We start from the raw sequence: 18,882 nt of genomic DNA on the forward strand, positions 1-18,882 counted from the left end.
ATACAGCAAAATGAAATAGTTCAATCAAATTTACAACTAAATTATTCTGTTGTTGTGTAAAGATTACAGTCAAAGCTAAATGTAGAGTTTAATTTCATTCAGTTAATTCATGTGAATTTTCAGTCAAGAGTTGAAGCATCATGACAAATACATTACATATTTCCAAATATTCCAAACGGACTGATTTGTTGATTGATGGTAATGACTCTAAAATGAAGTGGGAAACACATCCTCACATTAAAACGTTGTTGTGAGGACTTCCTTCTTTTTCATTCATTCTGTTTCATGGTCACATTCAAGTTTTTTTTGCACTTTTTGTCCCACATAGTGCTGTTCTCTCAACCTGACAAATTCTGTCTGTTTTCTCAAAATGCAGAGTTAATTTTTTAAAGCAGTCTTATAATTTTCCAATCAGATGTGTCTGTAACTTGCTGATGTACCTGTGGAAAGATGTCATTACAAGGCAATAAAGTCCATTTCTCACACAGTGATGTGAATTCTCTTTTGGTTCAGTTATTTATTGACATGTTTTATTTATTACAACCTGTCTGGATAATATAATCTGATCTACATTACAAATGTCACAGCCAGGTGTTTAACTTGCGCAGATGCTGATTTCTAATTCTTTAAACTACATTTGTTACCTGTACAACAAATACAAATAGTGCAAAGGTCAAAGGTTATAAAAATAACCTCTGTACTGCTTTTTTAAAAATACTTGTTTCTTTCACCGTAAGGACAAACTGGGGTTAGTCTTCATCTAAAAATCTTGTTGTAAACAATGTTCAAGATAAGTCAAGTACATGTAATCAGAAAAAAGATAATAAACATTTGAGACGTGTTAAACACTGAACCGCCAATAGGTGGCGTCCTTTTCACGGCAGAGGCAGTTCATGTTTCCATATTGCTTTGTCCCATCTTGTTCTGAGGCCTTCTCATTTTCTCTTCTCACATAAACGTTTTATCCTTAAGTGCATCTTAAATATTAACCGCAGCAGATTATTAGCATTGCATCCGCTTCTAAACGACGAAAGTCCACTTTTCCCTGAATCTGTGGTGGTTATATGTGATCAGGAACAGTCTGCAGGGCTTCCTCTGGGTTTCTGCTGATGTTGACGTTCTGTGAAGATTCAAACACAAAGAGGAGGTTTCGGTGTGTAATCTACATTTGATTTAATAAGATTTAATTACAAAACGAGAAATGTTCCCCTCACTTCCTTCCACCTTTAACAAATTAAAATAATTAAAATTAAAATTCAATTAAAATAAGAATTTGCTATTGCTTTTTTTTAATTCACACTACAAAGCACTACAGCATTTATAAATTCCTGACATAATCAAACACATTCACACTCACAAACAGAAGTACACAATTATTACTTTCACAAGAGGGAAAAATAAAGCTCTCACACTGCACAGCTTATAATTTAAAGACTAAATAATCAGTTACAGACTGAGTGAGGTCATATAACAGGGACTCAGGGTATGTGGTTCAGATTTTTTCCATTTTTTATGAAGCAGATTTTCAGCTATTAGAACAATTACTGTGAGTTCTGTTTTCAAAAGACGGACAATAACATGCATTTTTACTTTTATTTGCCATTTAATGATACTAAAGTAAGAATCTAGTTCTTTTCAGATCTGAGACTGAAAGAACCAAACAACATGTGTGTCATTATTACATGACTTCAGACACTTAAAATGTCTGAAACACTAACATCTGACAGTACTGAGTATGACTTGAGGAAACTTACTGCTGGTCTCTCTCTGTGTGTGTTGACGGCTTCGATATTGAGGTAAAAAGGCTCGACTTTACATCCTGCACAGTTGAAGAGAAAAGCAGCAGGGTCAGGTGGAGATGTGCAGAGGTTCGACGTATAACACACACACGCTGATCGCTCTTACCATAAGCTATCGGTGTGAGTTTGAGCACCGTGTGAAGGGGGCATCTCAGATAAGGCAGTTCATCTTCACAAGAAAGCAAAAGGAGATTTGTGAGGAGTGTTTATCCAGGATAAAATGTGACAGGAGTCCATTAGGCCTGTGTCGTACCTGCTGGTTTATCCAGGAAGTAGGCCAGCAGGCAGCGCATCACGGCTTGGTGGCAGACAACCAGCACGTTTTCCTGCCTCTCCAGCTCCATGATGACCGGCTCCAGACGATGGACGAGGTCCTCATAGGACTGAACAGGACGGAAAATCACTCGTGTTTATCAGTTACTGAACATGAAACAACCATGTATGAGAATCATGAAGAGAGAATAAAGAAACTACACTAAAGTATCATGTTTTGGCCAGTCAGACTGTAGAGATGGTTTGCAGTCTTTCTGTTGTTTTCAGGTACTGACCTCACCCTTCGGGTAACGGTAACGATACTTGTCCTGGTCTCTCAGCGCAAACTCCTCTGGAAAATTCTCCTGGATCTCTTCATATGTCATCTCCTCACACACACCCTGAGAGAAGAAACGTTATGATCACCACTTAAAACAGAAAAAAAAAGATATAGAGTTGAAATAAAATGGCTTGTTTAATTTGTGTACACACTATTAGCTGTTTTCACATGGACAGTAGAGAGAAACAAACTTGCAGAAATGTTAGTGGTGATGAAAACATGTACTAATGCATGAAGTTATAATGTGTAGCTTCAAACACTTTCTAGTGTTTCCTTTTAATTTCTTGTTACAGACTGAAATCAACACTAAAACTCTACCAACATGGTGCTGTGTCCACATGATTTTTTAAAAATTGTTTTCAGAGAAATAACGCTCAAAATGGAGAAAAACACATTTCATTTCCAACCAAATTAGAAAATATCAAAAGAAGCAGATGCTACATCAGTGACATCTATGCTTACAGCGTCGATCTCATTGAGAGCCTTCCACTGCTCGTACTGGACTCCCAGAGCCTCCGCCGTCTGGATGGTCCTCTTCATGTGGCTCGTCCACACCTTCAGGTTGCTGATGTTCTGACCCCTGATGAACGTCGCCAAGGCACTGGCGTACTGAGGAGAACAAGGGTGAAGAAACGCCCTTAATGCTTCCGGTAGTTAATGGTTGTACTCCTGTCTCACAGTGAGAATATCTGTAGTTCACAGCTGGACTTGAGATCTTCACTTCATGCCAGCATTAATAGAAAGTTTTTGCATGTTTCTGTACATTCTCACTGTACTGTTGGTCGGTTTTCATTCGTTCTCCTCACCTGGTGTCCTCTGGAGGATAAACCTGCATCTCCTCCGATGCGACCTGCCAGATTGAGCTCGCTCTCCCCGTGGCGGCTCAGGAAAATGGATCTGGGCGTGACGTGGATGTTCATCAGGTAGTAGACGATCCGGCTCTGGATGTGGTCCCGGACCCGGTTCACCATGTATCGACTGCCCACGTCAAAGATCTTTATGTAGGAGAGGTTTCTGATCCATGTCATGTGATCAGAGACAAAACAAAGAAAATTACAGTTAGCAAATAAATCTGACTTTTTCATCCATTCTGCTTCGGGGGTCAAACCTGTCTTTCTCATCATCTATGGGCTTGTAGCTTGCTCGGTAGCACTCGATGCGCTGGATGAAGTCCTCCTTGGCTTCATCGATGTCACGGTCGACGTAGTCAGGACTTCCAAATTTTACTTGCTTGAAGGAAAAGTTTTTAAAAAAAGGATTAGTTTGAGAACTAAACTTCATAATTACTCTACAAAGAAATGAAAAGTGACCTTGAACTCACCTTGATATTTTCTGCAATGATTTCAGGGTCATCACAGATGGATTCCACAAAAAACACCTGAGTGAATATCAATCACAAACATTATTCATGCTGTTGGTAGCTTTCTCTTACTTTATTATTATTTGCTTTTGTTTTTCAGACACATTTTTTAAAAGCGAGACTAACGTATACCTTCAGATTTTCATATTAATATTTTCAAATGAAGTGAAATCATTCTAACAGTGTTTATCACAAATATATGCATGTTTTCCCCCCACAGCCTCGAAACATAGTTTATGAATCAGAAAGCAATGTGTGAGTGTGTGTAACTGTCTGTCCAGGGTTTATCCTGCCTAAATGAATAGGGATTCACCCCAGCAAACAATAAAGTAGTCTGAAAGATGAATGGATCAATCAGATAACTTGCCTTGTAGCCTTTTTCTTTGGCAAAACTATTGATGACCGCCCTCCTCTCCCTGGTGGTGTTGGTAGCATCAAATACCTGGATGAAACCAGACACAGCTCTTTTCAACAAAACCTTATTAAAAAGATATACATCCTTGTCATTTGTAATGATTGGACTGATAAAACAGGACCAACTAGCACGACTGACTGTAGTTAAAGGGACAGGTTCAGTTGTCCTCTTACTCACGGCTACTTGTCCTTGCTCCTTTGTGAAGTATGAAGCCACATCTTTGAGTGCAGCTGAAGCGCAGGCCCTGCGACAGAAGGTATAGACCAAAACTAAACAAGAGTAATGTAAAAATGACAGCTCAGATCACTCATATGTAAATAACATTTAAAGTGCTGTTGTTACTCATTGCCAAGTGAACTAGTAGCAAAGTTGTGGCAACATTTTGCTGAGCATGAGGAACTGGTTCCAATTGGTGGTTGCATCTTTAAAAAAAAAAAAACACTGGAGTGCCTTTATAACTACAAATTATAAAAACAACTTAAATATCTGAGAAATATCTGTTAAGTCTGTTATGTTGTTGTGTTTATAGTTTGTTGTCAGACAGTAGCTGAACTGTCAGCACTGAGCGGGTCAAAAGTCGGTTCATTCAGTTCAGCCGAGCTAACGTCAGTTTGAGGAAGATGCTCTAAAATCTGTTGGTTAGTGACTTTTAAACAAATTGCTGTAAAAAAGCCAAAGTCAATTACCAGACAGATACAGGCAGCTCTGAGAAAAAGACACTCATATTTATTTGAGGCTGCTATCAAATCATATCAAATCATTATTAAATTTTTGTTCATTTATATATTCAAAAGGACTTGAAAACTGCTGTAAAGTAATAAAGATTATTTCAGGCATGAAGCACCTGTCGCGCTACTTCTAAACAGGAGAGAGTCAAACAAGAAAGCAAGTTAAACAGAGCAGCCCCGAGAACAATAGTGATTAAATTACTAATTATCCCCTAATGCTGACGGTAACAGCTGACTCAGTGAGCAGGACAGAGAGACAGCAGCTCTGCAGCTCTCCAACAAAATTTTTATTTTATTTAGTAATTGTAATTAAATTACAGATTGCAAATTAGAAATCACTTCCCAGTGAGTTTGTGTCAAAAGCACTGGCTTTATAGTGATGGCAAGCTTTATAATTGTCTTTTCACAATATTATTTGTACATACTTGCGTATCCTCATGGCTTCCTCGTTGTCAGGTTTGAAGAATTCAAAGTTCTTGTAGATCTTGACGGCCTCCCTGCGGTACTGTCCCACATTGAACACTGGTTTACAAAAAGAGAAAGAAGATCACTGCACTGAGAGGGAACCCAGTAAGAGTGTAATTAACTGAAATTCACACAATCAGGATTTCCATTGAAAACTGACTTTTTGTCGGAACGCCGATCCAGTTCAGGTAGCGAGTGAGCTTCTTGGAGATGTAGGTCTTCCCTCTGGCAGGCAGTCCCACCATAACAATCAGTGTAGGGGAGTTACAGAACTGAGGCACAGAAGCTGGAAACACACGAGCATGCAGAAAGATTACTTTGTAGATTCTGCTCAAGCTGAAAACGAAGGGTGAAAGTTGCATGTGCGATCTATTATTCAACCCTGCTTGATTAGGTGAAAGCTCTCGGCGTTGCTCTGTGTTGTAGGGTGTATGTCGTTGCTGCCAAAGGAATCTTTAATGCAGAGGATAAGAGCTGCAGGCTGCAGCTCAAATGTCTGCAAACCAGAGTGAGGAGTATCTGCTGGCTGTTGGCAGCATGTTTCATCACAGAAAACTCTTCAGACAACACAGATAACAGCATAAAAAAAAGACAATAAGAAAGTGAGCCTGAAAAGTGTAACTCGGCTTTTAAATAGTCAAATACACCCTTGAAGACGTTCGCTGCTGCATCAACTTTTCTCTTCTCATTCCTCAAGAACCACAGTTGCTCAGCAGACCATCACAGGCATGAAACACTGGTGATCTCTGGGAGTGTCACAGTGTTGCTTCTTACAACTTGACAAAGTTACCTATCTCACACTGGACTAAACCAAGACTTTGTTTCAATCTGTGCAACAACTCATTAAACTGAGCTATCCAGCCGTCACTGCATTTAAAAACAAACAAACAAACAAAACAACTTCTTCTCTTGTGCTTTTAGATGGTCTCTGTGAGTCTTACCTGGCCATGACCCAGTAGTTCCACCCCTGTCTCTCTGTCTGTCTGTGCCTGGGTGCAAAAACGGCCAAGTTATACGGCAGACTGCGGGGTTGCTTGCCAGGTGGCCGTCACCCCAACAAGTCCCCAAATGGCCTGTGTGTGAGTCATTACAGAGACGGGGTGAGAGTGAGCCTCCAGGCTGTTCGATTATGAATGGAATATGCTGCATCAGCAAAATGCTCAGAGGACCACGTCAGACACTGAACAGAGGGCCAGCTGGGACCTGGTCTGGTCCCGCCTGGCTGCCGTCCCGCGGCTGACTCCTCTCGCCAGCGTGTGCATCAAAACCTAAACCTCCTACTGGTGCTAAGACAGCTTTTCACTCCACTTACATCCTCTCCTCCGGTTCAAGTTGCATCCCATCCCTGGCACCCAGATCTTGAGCAGAGGAGTCTGTGTGAGTTTCTTCTGCTCGGTGGACATGCTAATGGTCAGAGCCATGAGGCCCGTGAGGCTGTTTGGACGAGAGGAGGACTCAGGCGCTCAGTTCTGTGAACCCCTGCGCATGTGTCTGCTTCACTGAGCACTACCGCAGGTCAGCTGACTGTTGCTAAGGAGAAGGACTTGGAGGGCAGGAGAGAGGAGGGAGGGGGGAGCACCTGAGGCCAGGGTGCTTATCTGTCACGCCATTTGTTTCAAGAGGACCGATGCCAGAATCTGACAGCAGGGGAGGCGTTCAGATCCGTTGTGCGGTACGTGTTGTGGACACATGGCTGCTTTCTTTGTTAGAGTAAACACAACACGGTCAAGGGGGGCAAGTGCAGCAGAAGCAAGGACTGTCTGGTGAATTCAGATCAGGCCAGTTGCTCGTTTACCGGTCAACCAAGCACAAACTTGGGCATTTTTTACTTTTAACCACTGGAGGGCGATCTAAACCTTTGATAAAAGTTTTGCTCCTCGAAGCCACTGTTAAACTCAAAGCGGTCATAAACTTTACTGATTGAAGATGCATTTCTCCCAGACTCCTGACCATGCTGCCAGTCATGGAACAAGCAGATGGTAGAACATTCAGTCCCCGAAGAGATTCGCCAGAGTGTCAGACATCATGTGCTCCTCAGTCGTGTCAAAAACACATATTGAGGAACAGATGTTGTTTTATTGGAAAAAGGGGCAGAACATCTCACTCAAGCACTGGAACTGCAAAATACTTTTTTTTTTTTTATAAAGAAAATAACTGCAAACATCTGACGGCCCTAAGCAGGATATCTTTGCCAGTGTTAAGATAGTAAAAGAACACAAAACCAGAAACTGTATTCTATTATAGACCAAATTAATTCAATGTTTCCCTCCATGAACTTGATGGCTTTAGTTTAGTTTACTGCCGACTAGCTGCTCCTCTGCCGTCTGAATGCTGCTCACACACTCCGCAGTGTGCAGATGGAACTTGTGTAAACATATCTATTTTCACAAAGCTTGAAATTATGAATTAAGAAGGGTTTTAGTCAGTTTTGCATTTTGTAAACTTACTGACTACTTTAACAAAGTGTTAGTATATCTTCTACCATTCCCCCATCTTCTATTCCACTTCATCCTCGTGTCCTGATGGCAATAATTCTAGTTCTAAAACAAGTCTGTGTAATGAAATACTCAAACGACATATAGTCCATGGAAACTGCAGTAAAGTCCATTCATCCATTTCTTACACTGCTTTGTTGAATTTAGCTTAATAGACTCACTGAAATTCACAACAGCAGTTTAGAGCCACAATTAACCTTAAATGCTATCAGACTGTGGAAAGAAACAGGAGTAGCCAGAAAAACAAAAACATGCATGCACAAAGAGAAGATGCACACTCCACACAGAGAGTGTGAAAGCAGGGATCTTCTCACTGTGAGGCTAAAGTGTGAACCGGAGCTCATGATAAAATACACCCCACTCCAGATATGCTGAAGACAAAAAGCTGATGTGAAGTTCCTCTAAACTACCGAAACCAGTACCAGCGAGTAGAAGAGGACAGTATCTCTTATCTTTCTCAAAACTTTGGAAGATGAAAGCGAACAGACAGTTATTTCTGGTTGTGACACTAAATAATAAAGTGACACTGAGAACACAGAGGGGCAAACAGCAACAGCTGCACATGATCCAGAGTTCAGCTATGTTGGAATATGCGCTCCCCCTCTTCAGCTCGGCGATTAAATCACTCTTTGCCCTACAAAGCTTTCCGGCATCTGCTTCCCAGAACAGACTCTAACATGCTTACAGATATTTTGAAGACATTTTGAAGTCTCTTTGTTAAATCAAGTGGTGATTGTCACATCACTTGGAAATTTGTGATTTTGCTGCAGAATTGAAACATCCATGCCGACTCACAATGCAACTCTTCATTCAGTTCTAATATTTTTAATATTGAGGCTTTATTTTGATTCTGACAGGGACAAATTAGTCAAACGAATGAAACCAATGGCAGAAAGGTAGCATAGTTACCACACCTTGTTACAACCAATAATGACCAACAAAATGCCCAAACAGTCTTTTTAGATGTAACATTGCAATAACATAAGAACGTATCAATGATGTGATGAAATAGGAAAAAAATAAATTGAATGAACAGGATAGCAATGTCACTCACTATGCCATTGTTGACAGCAAATTACCATAAAACCAGAAAAAAAAACTTCCCAAAAATAAGGTTATTTTATTTTAAAATGACTTTTTGAATGGCATTTCAATAATGCAATAACCAGCCAATGATGTAATAACTTGCCAAGATATTACATTATTTTTATTTATTAGATTTATCATGGCTAAAATCATTGCGGTATTGGCAGATCTTTTGCTCTCAGCCATGTTGCAACCAATAAGGTAATAATAGCCAACAGTGTAACACCTGCCAACCTGCCAGCGGTAGAGTTAAATTAAAAGAAAATTAATTGGTTGCCAGGTGTTTTCTGTCCTCGTTGTTGTTCCTTTTACCTTCAACAACCTTAATCTGTCAGATTAACATGCAGGTGTTTTCCACCTGTCAGTCTGACCTGGTAGAGCTTCAGGAGGTACTGTATGTCACTCGAAACACCTCCAACTGCCCATTACATCTATAAAGCGCCAACTGAAGCTTCAGCACCAGAAATACGTCAGTTCAACCGGTTCAACACGTGGACTGTTGACTGCTGCCATTAGTCGGGGCTACGGAGCCGTCAGACTCCCCCCTGGCATGGAAATGGCATTGACTGTCAGTACTTTCATTTTGAAAATAAAAAAAAAGGGTAGCCCATAGTAGGCTGTCTCAGAGAGAAGTGGCATATGAACTCTGCTGGAGCTAGTTACAATCACATTCAACTGAAACATTTGGATAATTTGGATATTAGTCCCGATGGAAGGACTGCTGTTGCTGCCAGCGATGCTAGCTGGTAACATCGCGGCTAATTTGACATTAGAAACTCTGGACATGCTGAATACACAATGCAGCTCATCAGAACAATGTCTTTAAGATTTTTTTAAAAACACCGGTTGTACATTGACCCCCCCCCCCCCCCCAAAAAAAAAACACACAGAGCTGCTGTCTCTGTTTCCTGCTCATAAATTCATTGTTAGCTTTACTCAAAGCTGTCGTCTTGCTGTTTACCTAAACCGTGTTTACTGAAGGAGGAGTGCCTCATTAGTCCTCGTGGTGGTAACGTGAACCATGCGACTGTGAGTAACATGAATATCAGCCTGCATCAACGTTAGTGAGCTTAAGCAAATGTTAGCTTCACGATAAGAAATAACTTAAGGTGTGTGCATGTTAGTACTTTTTCTCAGTTTTGTTTCTTCTTCTTCATCATCTAAAATAATTTGGATATTAGTCCCGATGGAAGGACTGCTGTTGCTGCCAGCGATGCTAGCTGGTAACATCGCGGCTAATTTGACATTAGAAACTCTGGACATGCTGAATACACAATGCAGCTCATCAGAACAATGTCTTTAAGATTTTTTTAAAAACACCGGTTGTACATTGACCCCCCCCCCCCAAAAAAAAAAATAAAGCCACTTTTGCCAAAATGGCAAAATGTACTTTTTATGTGCAGCACTCAAAAGGTCGCGCTTGAAAATAAAACCTTGTATGAGTAAAGGTTCAATAAAAAAAATTTTAAAAAACTTGTGTACACTCACTTTTTAGACTGATTTCATGAACTCAGTCCTTCAATCAATACGATAAACAAATGTACACAAAGAATGGCGAGACCCTAGGTTCACACGAGAGGGTCATCTCCACGTGGCAATTCAGAGAGTCATTTTTCTCATCCAGACTACCAGACAGTGATACCCTAAATAACTTGAATTCCTTGTTTAATATCTCAGTCATGAGATCCCCGGATCCCCGAGTACCCATGCAGAACTCTTATTTTCATCTGGCTGCGTTGGGGGAAACAAACCAAGTCACTGCTTCTGCATTAGTAACTGATTAAAATGAGTAAAGTTGCAATCACTGACACTTTATTGTGCTTATGTCACTCGCTTTATCGTGTCTAACACACAGAGCTGCTGTCTCTGTTTCCTGCTCATAAATTCATTGTTAGCTTTACTCAAAGCTGTCGTCTTGCTGTTTACCTAAACCGTGTTTACTGAAGGAGGAGTGCCTCATTAGTCCTCGTGGTGGTAACGTGAACCATGCGACTGTGAGTAACATGAATATCAGCCTGCATCAACGTTAGTGAGCTTAAGCAAATGTTAGCTTCACGATAAGAAATAACTTAAGGTGTGTGCATGTTAGTACTTTTTCTCAGTTTTGTTTCTTCTTCTTCATCATCTAAAAGCTGCTTCTTTGAAAATATTCCAGCATGTGATCACATGGAAATAGCAGCAGAGGACTAGACTTTCTCCTTCTCAGTGTTTACTAATGAGCAGTGCTGTTATTTTGTAAAGGAAAGTTGCTCTGTTACTCTTTCAAGCATGACCACAGATGGAGTTTCTTCATACTCCATTCAACATCTACGTACATTACACTCAGCGTTGGGAAAGTAATATATTACTTGCACTGGTCAACGCTGTGCAGCCATTGACTGCACTTTGCATTGCACCACTGCATGTTACACGTGACTTAACCAACACTGCTTAGTAAGTGTGCACGTTAATGAGTTTTATGTTAAAGGAAACTTTGCAGTAGAGATTGTACTGTGCATTGCGATACGGCATGCTCCTGGGAGTTTCACGTGCTCTCACCTGCGCTGTCACATCTGCGGAGCCGCACACGTTCATACTGAGGAAACTCCATTCTCTGCAAAGCTCCAGGAACGCCGCCGGCAGACCTCGGGCACAATCGACACAGGACACTATGTGGCAGGCGGCACCAGATCCCAAGTTCTTTTTAAGAAGCTGAACCCCCTGTGGCGGGTTCTCTCAACCCACCCCCACCCTCGTGAGCCCTCTCTTTTCACGACACATGGATATATGATAGCAGCAGACTGAGCTTGTCCTTTAGTGTTTGCCAGGGCCAGAGTTCACAACGTACACACATGGCGAAGCAGAAGAAGCACTCAACGAAAGTACAAAGGTCACAGGGAGGGGACAGTTGTTGTTCACGGAAACGTAATGACGTATATATGCTCACAAAAACACTGCAAAAAGTCACATGTTCATACAAACAGACCACATGGAGGGTATTGTCATCTGAGTGGTATGTTAAAGCTGTCATGCAGTACTCAACAGCTGGGGGTTGGGAGGGGGAGTGACATTTGACATCAAATGCCAAGGTTGAGACATACTATCGACATACTAAAGACACACTATACTATTGTAGTTATTTTCCTGGTAATGTACAAAACTCTGATTGCAACAAACCTCTGATTTTCCCCCTGATACACTTCAGTCAGTCATGACACCGGGAAAATACAAACATTCCACAGTTTTTTCAGTACAGTAACAAAACTCTCCAAACTAAGCACACAAGCTTCCAAAATATCATTACAGTCCGACAACAGGAGAACAAGCTTCAGCCAGGCTGCTCATTATGTTATATTTCTAGCAGGAAACTGTGCCACAGATGTAAACTATTGAAAGTGGATTGCTTTGTGTCAGGTAAAAAAAAAAAAAGAAAAAAAAAAAATCTAAAAAAAACTTTCAGTGAAATTTTACAGACTTTATACAATGTTCAATGAACACTTTGCAAATCTGGAGTATTTGTTGGTTATATCTGTGTGAATCTATGTTGAGATAATTACTGAAAATTAGCAGCCTGTCAATTTACAAGAACTTTGGACTGATTTTGTTAACAATGTGCATGTGCGTTTAAAGGGCTGTTACAAAATAATGTGCATGTGTGGAGAGTTGCGTGTCTATCTCCGGATTAAGCATAACAAAATACTCACTCTTGTCCTGTGATCTGCACTCTGTCCTTTATTGTTGCTATTTTCATATCAAATATGTAACGCTTCACTAGAGCATAACATTCAAGCAATTTTCCCCTGAAAAGAGTTACTTTGAAAATCATGTTCAAGGCCAACAAACACAAGTTACAGTCATAACTGTAATGGAAAGACAACAGTATCCATGTCTGAACACATAACTAAAGTCAAAGTAAAGCGAACTGCAGAAAATTAATCTAAACCTGGAAGAAACTACAGAAAGCAGTATAAACCCAATTTAAAACCACAGAAAACTTTCTACACCTTTCATGAATAGAGAACCATTCATAAATGTATTCAAAACTAAAGAAACCATTTCAAACATGGTCTAAATCACACAAATCAATCCAAAAGAACACTTAATCCTAAAACAACAGACACCAGTCCAGTCCTGGTCGAAGCTAAAGCAGTCCAAACGCCATCCAAAACTACTGTCAGTTTTCTACAGCTGGTATAAACCAGAGAAAAATATTCTAAACCTGGTTTTAACGTCTGAAAAATATCCAAACTAAACAAAACCAAACCATTCTAAACTCTGTAAATCTGGAATATATTGCAGAATATACTGCAGAAAACCAGTATAATCCCAGAGGCAGCCAATGAAACGCCATCTGAGGTGGAGGACAGATCTATCACTCTAGTAAAAAAGGCATGGTAAGTACTTTAGAAACAATAACTATTCATGTATTCATGTAGAATACTTCTATTGAACTATGACGTGTAATTTCACCAGGAGTTCAAGTGTATAAAACTTAAAATCTTGTGCTAATGGTTGCTAGCAGCTGACCTATATTGGTCAGTAAGCTATGGTAAATTTAAAATTTAACATAGCGTACTGAAGTCAGCTTCTTACCATAGCAAAATTTAAAATTTTACATGAAATCTCACACGGAAAGATATAAATTTTCGTTGTCAGCATGCATGTTCCTTCATTTTGAAAATTTCCCAAATCCTTTGAGTTTTCTTAAATTGTCAAGTCAAAGTGAATACATAAAAAATTGATTTGGTAGGTTTTTTTCTTTGTTGTAACACTGCATCATAACAAACAATCTAATACTCTTACTGCCTTGCATCAACAGATTGGGCTGCTGTTGGTAGTGTAATAGTATTGGGGATATTTTTGGTGCAATTTTAGGTCTTTTAACTGTTTAAAGGTGCATTAAGGACTTTGCACGTTTTATGGGAAACAGCGCCCCCTGCAGGCCTTGGGCGTAATGCAGCTTCGTGAAAAACTCGTGCCTGTTGCTTGCCTGCACGGAAGAGGGGAACTCCTTCCTCGCTTGTTTAGTAGCGCTCGAGTTAAATTTAAGTTTCTTTTACCTGGTGGAGTCTGTGCTGGAGCTGTGGCAGTGCTAGAAGCCAGTCTTTTCTTACTTTCTGGAAGATCCTGCTCAGTTGTTGCTCACTAAGCATCTGGCGGAGTAATGGCGGACAAAACAAATCAGGCCAGGCGGAACATGCATTACGTCATTTCAAATTCTACCCAAAAAAATTCTGGTGCCTGACTGGCACTGCAACTTTCAAGTGACAATTTAGCGCTGTTAGAGGTACTTGCAATGAATATGTCAGGGCACATTGTACACATCATTAAAAATGTGTAACATATTTATGGTGGAAAGTAAGTATTTTTAAGGTTGAAAAACTCCTTAATGCACCTTTAAACTAAACAGCTTAAATGACTATTGTTTCAGCCATGGTCGTGTCCTTGTGAACACAGTGTAGAACTCTTCTGATGGTTAACACCATGTCAAAATGCTTCAGTCATCTCAAGTTATTTTTTGACACTAAACCAAAAAAGCTGCCTTACACATAAGATTTCAGTCCAACAGAAATAACTATTATATGTCTGAAGGCTGAGCTGTTGGTTAAAGAGGGTTTAGCCTTTGGTAAAAATTAGGAATTCTCTTAGCCAGGCATACCTAATGATTTGAGCAGTGTTTGTTTTCGCACAATGATTAAATACAATAATCTTCTTCAGGTGACCTCAAGCTCATATCGGTCAGTTTCAATAATTCTATGAAGATCTTGATAACTGAATTTGAGTGCATTACCAGATGAAATTAGTTCCAGAAAAAGACATGCACAGATGGAAAAAATGCAAAGTATAAGTTCTACCTCTGTTGTAGGATGAGGCCCTGAAAAATATCCATCACTCCAATACACACAAACATTTGTGACTTGCAACATAAGTGTCAGATGAACTATTGTACTCTAGTGGAGACTTGTAACAAAAGGCAGGATAATAGAGTGTGACGATAAGAAGCAGTTCATTCACAAATCTGTTACAATGCACTAACACACTGGTGGATTTTTGTCTTTTTTTGACAGACATCAAGTCTCAATGAATCATATCATTACTGCATTTATGAATGCTCATGGTCAATAACAATTTACTCACCAGCCACTTTATTAGACACACCTGTCCAACTGCTCGTTAACGCAAATTTAAAATCAGCCAATCGCATGGCAGCAACTCAATGCATTTAGGCATGTAGACATGGTCAAGACGATCTGCTGCAGTTGAAACCGAGCATCAGAATGGGGAAGAGAGGTTGTGAGGGACCGAGTGGTCACCCCAACTCGGGACCAGCTCGCCTGGATCACGTCGGAAGAGGATTGGTGGAAAAATGAGGTGGCGGTTCGGAGGGTCTTTGCAAATTCTTCCATTTATTTGCAGTTTGAAAGTCACTCACACTTACAACAGGCTGTTGCCAGATGCTTTTCCAGACTGACAGCCTCACAGGTGCTGTCCCCCCTCCTCCTTCTTCTTCTTCTTCTTCTTTTGGGTTTAATGGCGGTTGGCAAACTAAAGTGGTGCATTACCGCCACCAACTGGTATGATTAGACAAGGATGAAGCGTAACCAAGATTGTAATAAAATAAAAAAAAAAAAAAAAAAAAAGAAAAAAAGAAAAAGAAAAATTAGAATAATAATAACAATACTAATAACTAAATACGATTGCACAATTCAGTCTCCATCAAAAATGTCCATAAAGCTGTCCTCCCTGCACTGTTGGCAGATTCTTGTAAAAGACTAACCAGGTCCAGTTTTTGTTTCAGTCTAGCCAGTCTCTGTACTAACTTGTTTCGATGTATATTATATTCTTGACATACGCAAATCACATGTTCTATTGATTCCTTCTGACTACAAAAATCACAATTTCCCGTCAAGTGTCTTCCTATTTTGAAAAGTGATTCATTCAGTCCAGTGTGCCCAATCCTTAATCTTGTCATGATTACATCTCGCTTTTTATTACCTGTTTCCTCGAGCATCCCTCCAATTCGTTTCTTTATTTTATAAAACCACCGCCCCGTTGTGCCTTGATCCCAGTCTTTCTGCCACTTTAGCTTCAGATTTTGTTTTATTATACTCTTTGCTTCTGCCTTGCTCACCCGTACTTGAATATCTATATCTAACTTATGGACTGCTATCTTAGCAATGCGATCTGCCTCCTCATTCCCTTGCAGCCCCACATGTGCTGGTACCCATATAAACACAACACTCAGCCCCATCATTTGAATCCTGAACAGTCCTTGTTGAATCTCATATAAAATGTCCTCCCTACTGTCTGAGTGACTGTTTTGAAGGCTGACTATAGACGAGTTGGAGTCTGTGCAAATCACCGCTTTTAAAGGCCTGACCTCTTCCACCCAGTGAAGGGCAAGGAGGATTGCCAGCATTTCCCCCGTATAAACGGACACTTCTTCATTTACTCTTTTCCCAACTTTAACTCCAAACTCTGGAACTGTAAAAGCCACTCCTACTCTCCCGTTTTGACCTTTCGAAGCATCTGTAAAAATTTTAACATAACCAAAATATTCATTGATAAACATTTGAGCCGTCTGCCTATTTAAAATGAACTCCTTATTTTTGTGCTTCTTGTGAAGTAAAGTCTGATCTACTATAGCATCTGGAAGAATCCACGGAGGAAAGGCTGGCAAGGCCACAGTTTGACTAATTTCCAGTGTATCCACCTGAAATTCTTTTGCAGATGTATTTATAGTCCACCCAAAACTTCTACCTGACTTTCCCCCTATCTCCCAGCATGGTGTCAATGTTTTTAACACTGGATGGTCCAACCTTTGACCCTTGAGATTAATCAAATATGTTAGCGACATCTGTACCCTTCTCAAGGCTAGTGGCATCTGGTTCAGTTCAATTTACAGTGCTGCTGTAGGTGAAGATCTAAAAGCTCCTGCACATAACCTCAAGGCCTGATACTGAATAACGTCAAGTTTTTTCAGGGAAGTTTCAGCTGCAGATGCATATACTATGCACCCATAATCTAAGCAGGATCTAATCAAGCCAGTATAAATTGACATTAGAGCACGCCTGTCCGCCCCCCATTCTTTTCCAACCAGACATCTTAAAATATTTAGTACCTTTTTGCATTTATCAATAGTTTTCTGAATGTGAATTGCCCATGTTAACCTTTCATCAAACCAAACTCCCAGATACTTAAAAAACCTCACTCTTTCTAAATCCTGTCCATACAATTTTATTTTCACCTCACTTCCAATCCGTTTTCGTGTAAAAAACATAACCTTTGTCTTAGTGACTGAGAATTTAAACCCCCATCTATAAGACCACTGCTCTACTCTATTAATGGCTCCTTGCAACTTTTCCACGATAAATGGAACATTCCTTCCCCTTCTCCATATAGCCCCATCATCAGCAAAAAGTGCAAACCCAAAGTTATCATCCAACTCTTTAAAAACATCATTAATCATAACCGAAAATAATAATGGACTGACTATACTCCCTTGAGGCGTTCCATTTTCAACCATATAACTCTCAGAACATGCATTTCCTATCTTCGCTTGTATCATCCTCTCTTCTAAAAAATTCTTTATCCACTTATACATCCTTCCATTCACACCTAATTTGCGTAAACGAATGAGTAACCCCTGCACCCACAGCATATCATATGCTTTTTCAATGTCGAAGAAAACTGCAACCACTGTCTCTTTGTTTACTTGTGCTTTCCTTATTTCATGTTCCAAGGCGACTACAGGGTCCATTGTATTTCTCCCTCTTCTAAAACCGCTCTGATAATTTGCTAAAAAGCCATTCTTCTCCATGTAATACATTAACCTATCATTAACCATCCTTTCCATAGTTTTACAAACATTTGATGTCAAAGCTATAGGTCTATAACTATCTGGCTTTGTACCATCTTTTTCCCCCCTCCTTAACAATGGTCCTCCTTGGACAAGGTACCTTTTGTTAGTTTGATTTCCTGTTAAATTGACATCATCAGATTCCAATAAACAGGTCGTTTTCTCGTTTTTTCGTTTTTGGGCAAAAACGAAAAAACGAGATTTCAACTCGTTTTCTCGTTTTTCGGTTCTGACTGACAAAACGGATTTTCCACTGTTTTTTTTCATTTTTGACAGATAGGCGGGGCTTAACACTTCTCGCTCCTGATTGGCTCATGTTTGCACCGTGCTCTTCAGAGTAAAGGTCTGTCTTAAAACGATGTATGACTGTCTGACTGACGCTCCAGCCTCCTGTCAGTACTGCAAATATCATAGCCGTTGCATTAGTGTTAAACACACAAGCTCACTCTGTGCTGTACTGCTCTTTTGTCCTGATTGTTAGACGCTAAACTGCATTTTTTTTACACCCGACTTCAGGAAAGTTGTTAAAAAAAAATGACCAGCAGGAGTCGCCCTGCGTGGATCTCCTCATCACTCCGTGTTCCGTGATCAATATCTTAATCAATAGAAATGTGGATAGATACACGATAAATAAATAAAAAAAAGATTATTGTTATATTTTTATTTTCATGTTTCACCACATAAATATCATTAAACTAGTACAAAATCTGTCTCCAATATATATTTCAAACAGAACTTCTAGTAGAATACTTCATTTCCACAGATATGAACATGAAACTGGAGCCATCAGAATCACAATATTCGTTTTTGTGGTTGTACAGTGTACAATGAGATTGGAGAATTTCTTCTTACCAGTGCAGGCACAACAAATATTACAGAACTACATTTCCCTTGTTCCGGACTATAATAATAATATCTGGGAGGAGTCAGTATTAATCCTCTTAATGTGCTTGGGAATGGTCAGAATCCATTCTGATGGTCGTCTCATGTCAGCAGTGTGAACCCATGCTCTCAGATTGTTGTCATACTGGTGGTGTGTAGGGTGGTGGTATGGATTTATGTAGATGGAGTCTTTCTAAAGTGAAAGACTCAATCACAAACTC

General features: G+C 40.0%; 1 protein-coding gene across 2 annotated transcripts; it reads right to left on the reverse strand.

Annotated features, from left to right (window-relative positions):
• Positions 1-533: 533 nt before the first annotated feature.
• pfkfb1 (6-phosphofructo-2-kinase/fructose-2,6-biphosphatase 1) lies at positions 534-11,574 on the reverse strand. 2 transcript variants are annotated; one of them, XM_030118273.1, is made up of 14 exons: positions 11,479-11,574; positions 5,520-5,645; positions 5,320-5,416; positions 4,344-4,410; positions 4,119-4,193; positions 3,713-3,769; positions 3,500-3,621; positions 3,198-3,405; positions 2,854-3,000; positions 2,348-2,452; positions 2,053-2,182; positions 1,906-1,968; positions 1,755-1,819; positions 534-1,120 (listed from the first exon to the last, which is right to left on the reverse strand). In XM_030118273.1, exons 1-14 carry the CDS (start codon positions 11,528-11,530, stop codon positions 1,061-1,063), a joined length of 1,374 nt encoding a protein of 457 aa, XP_029974133.1. In that variant the 5' UTR covers positions 11,531-11,574; the 3' UTR covers positions 534-1,060. The 2 variants fall into 2 exon arrangements, with proteins under 2 accessions (XP_029974133.1, XP_029974132.1); XM_030118272.1 differs by lacking the exon at positions 11,479-11,574 and adding an exon at positions 6,672-6,832.
• Positions 11,575-18,882: the final 7,308 nt, after the last annotated feature.

The sequence above is a fragment of the Salarias fasciatus genome, chromosome 20, assembly GCF_902148845.1.
Source record: "Salarias fasciatus chromosome 20, fSalaFa1.1, whole genome shotgun sequence".
In the NCBI taxonomy this organism is placed as follows: Eukaryota; Metazoa; Chordata; class Actinopteri; order Blenniiformes; family Blenniidae; genus Salarias; species Salarias fasciatus.

Coding starts and splice junctions, on each gene's coding strand:
- pfkfb1 (XM_030118272.1), bottom strand. CDS start 6,780: ATGGCTCTGACCATTAGCATGTCCACCGAGCAGAAGAAACTCACACAG. Junction 5,646..6,671: donor CTTGAACCGGAGGAGAGGAT/GTAAGTGGAGTG, acceptor GTGTGTTTCCAG/CTTCTGTGCCTCAGTTCTGT. Junction 1,121..1,754: donor CACACAGAGAGAGACCAGCA/GTAAGTTTCCTC, acceptor GAATCTTCACAG/AACGTCAACATCAGCAGAAA.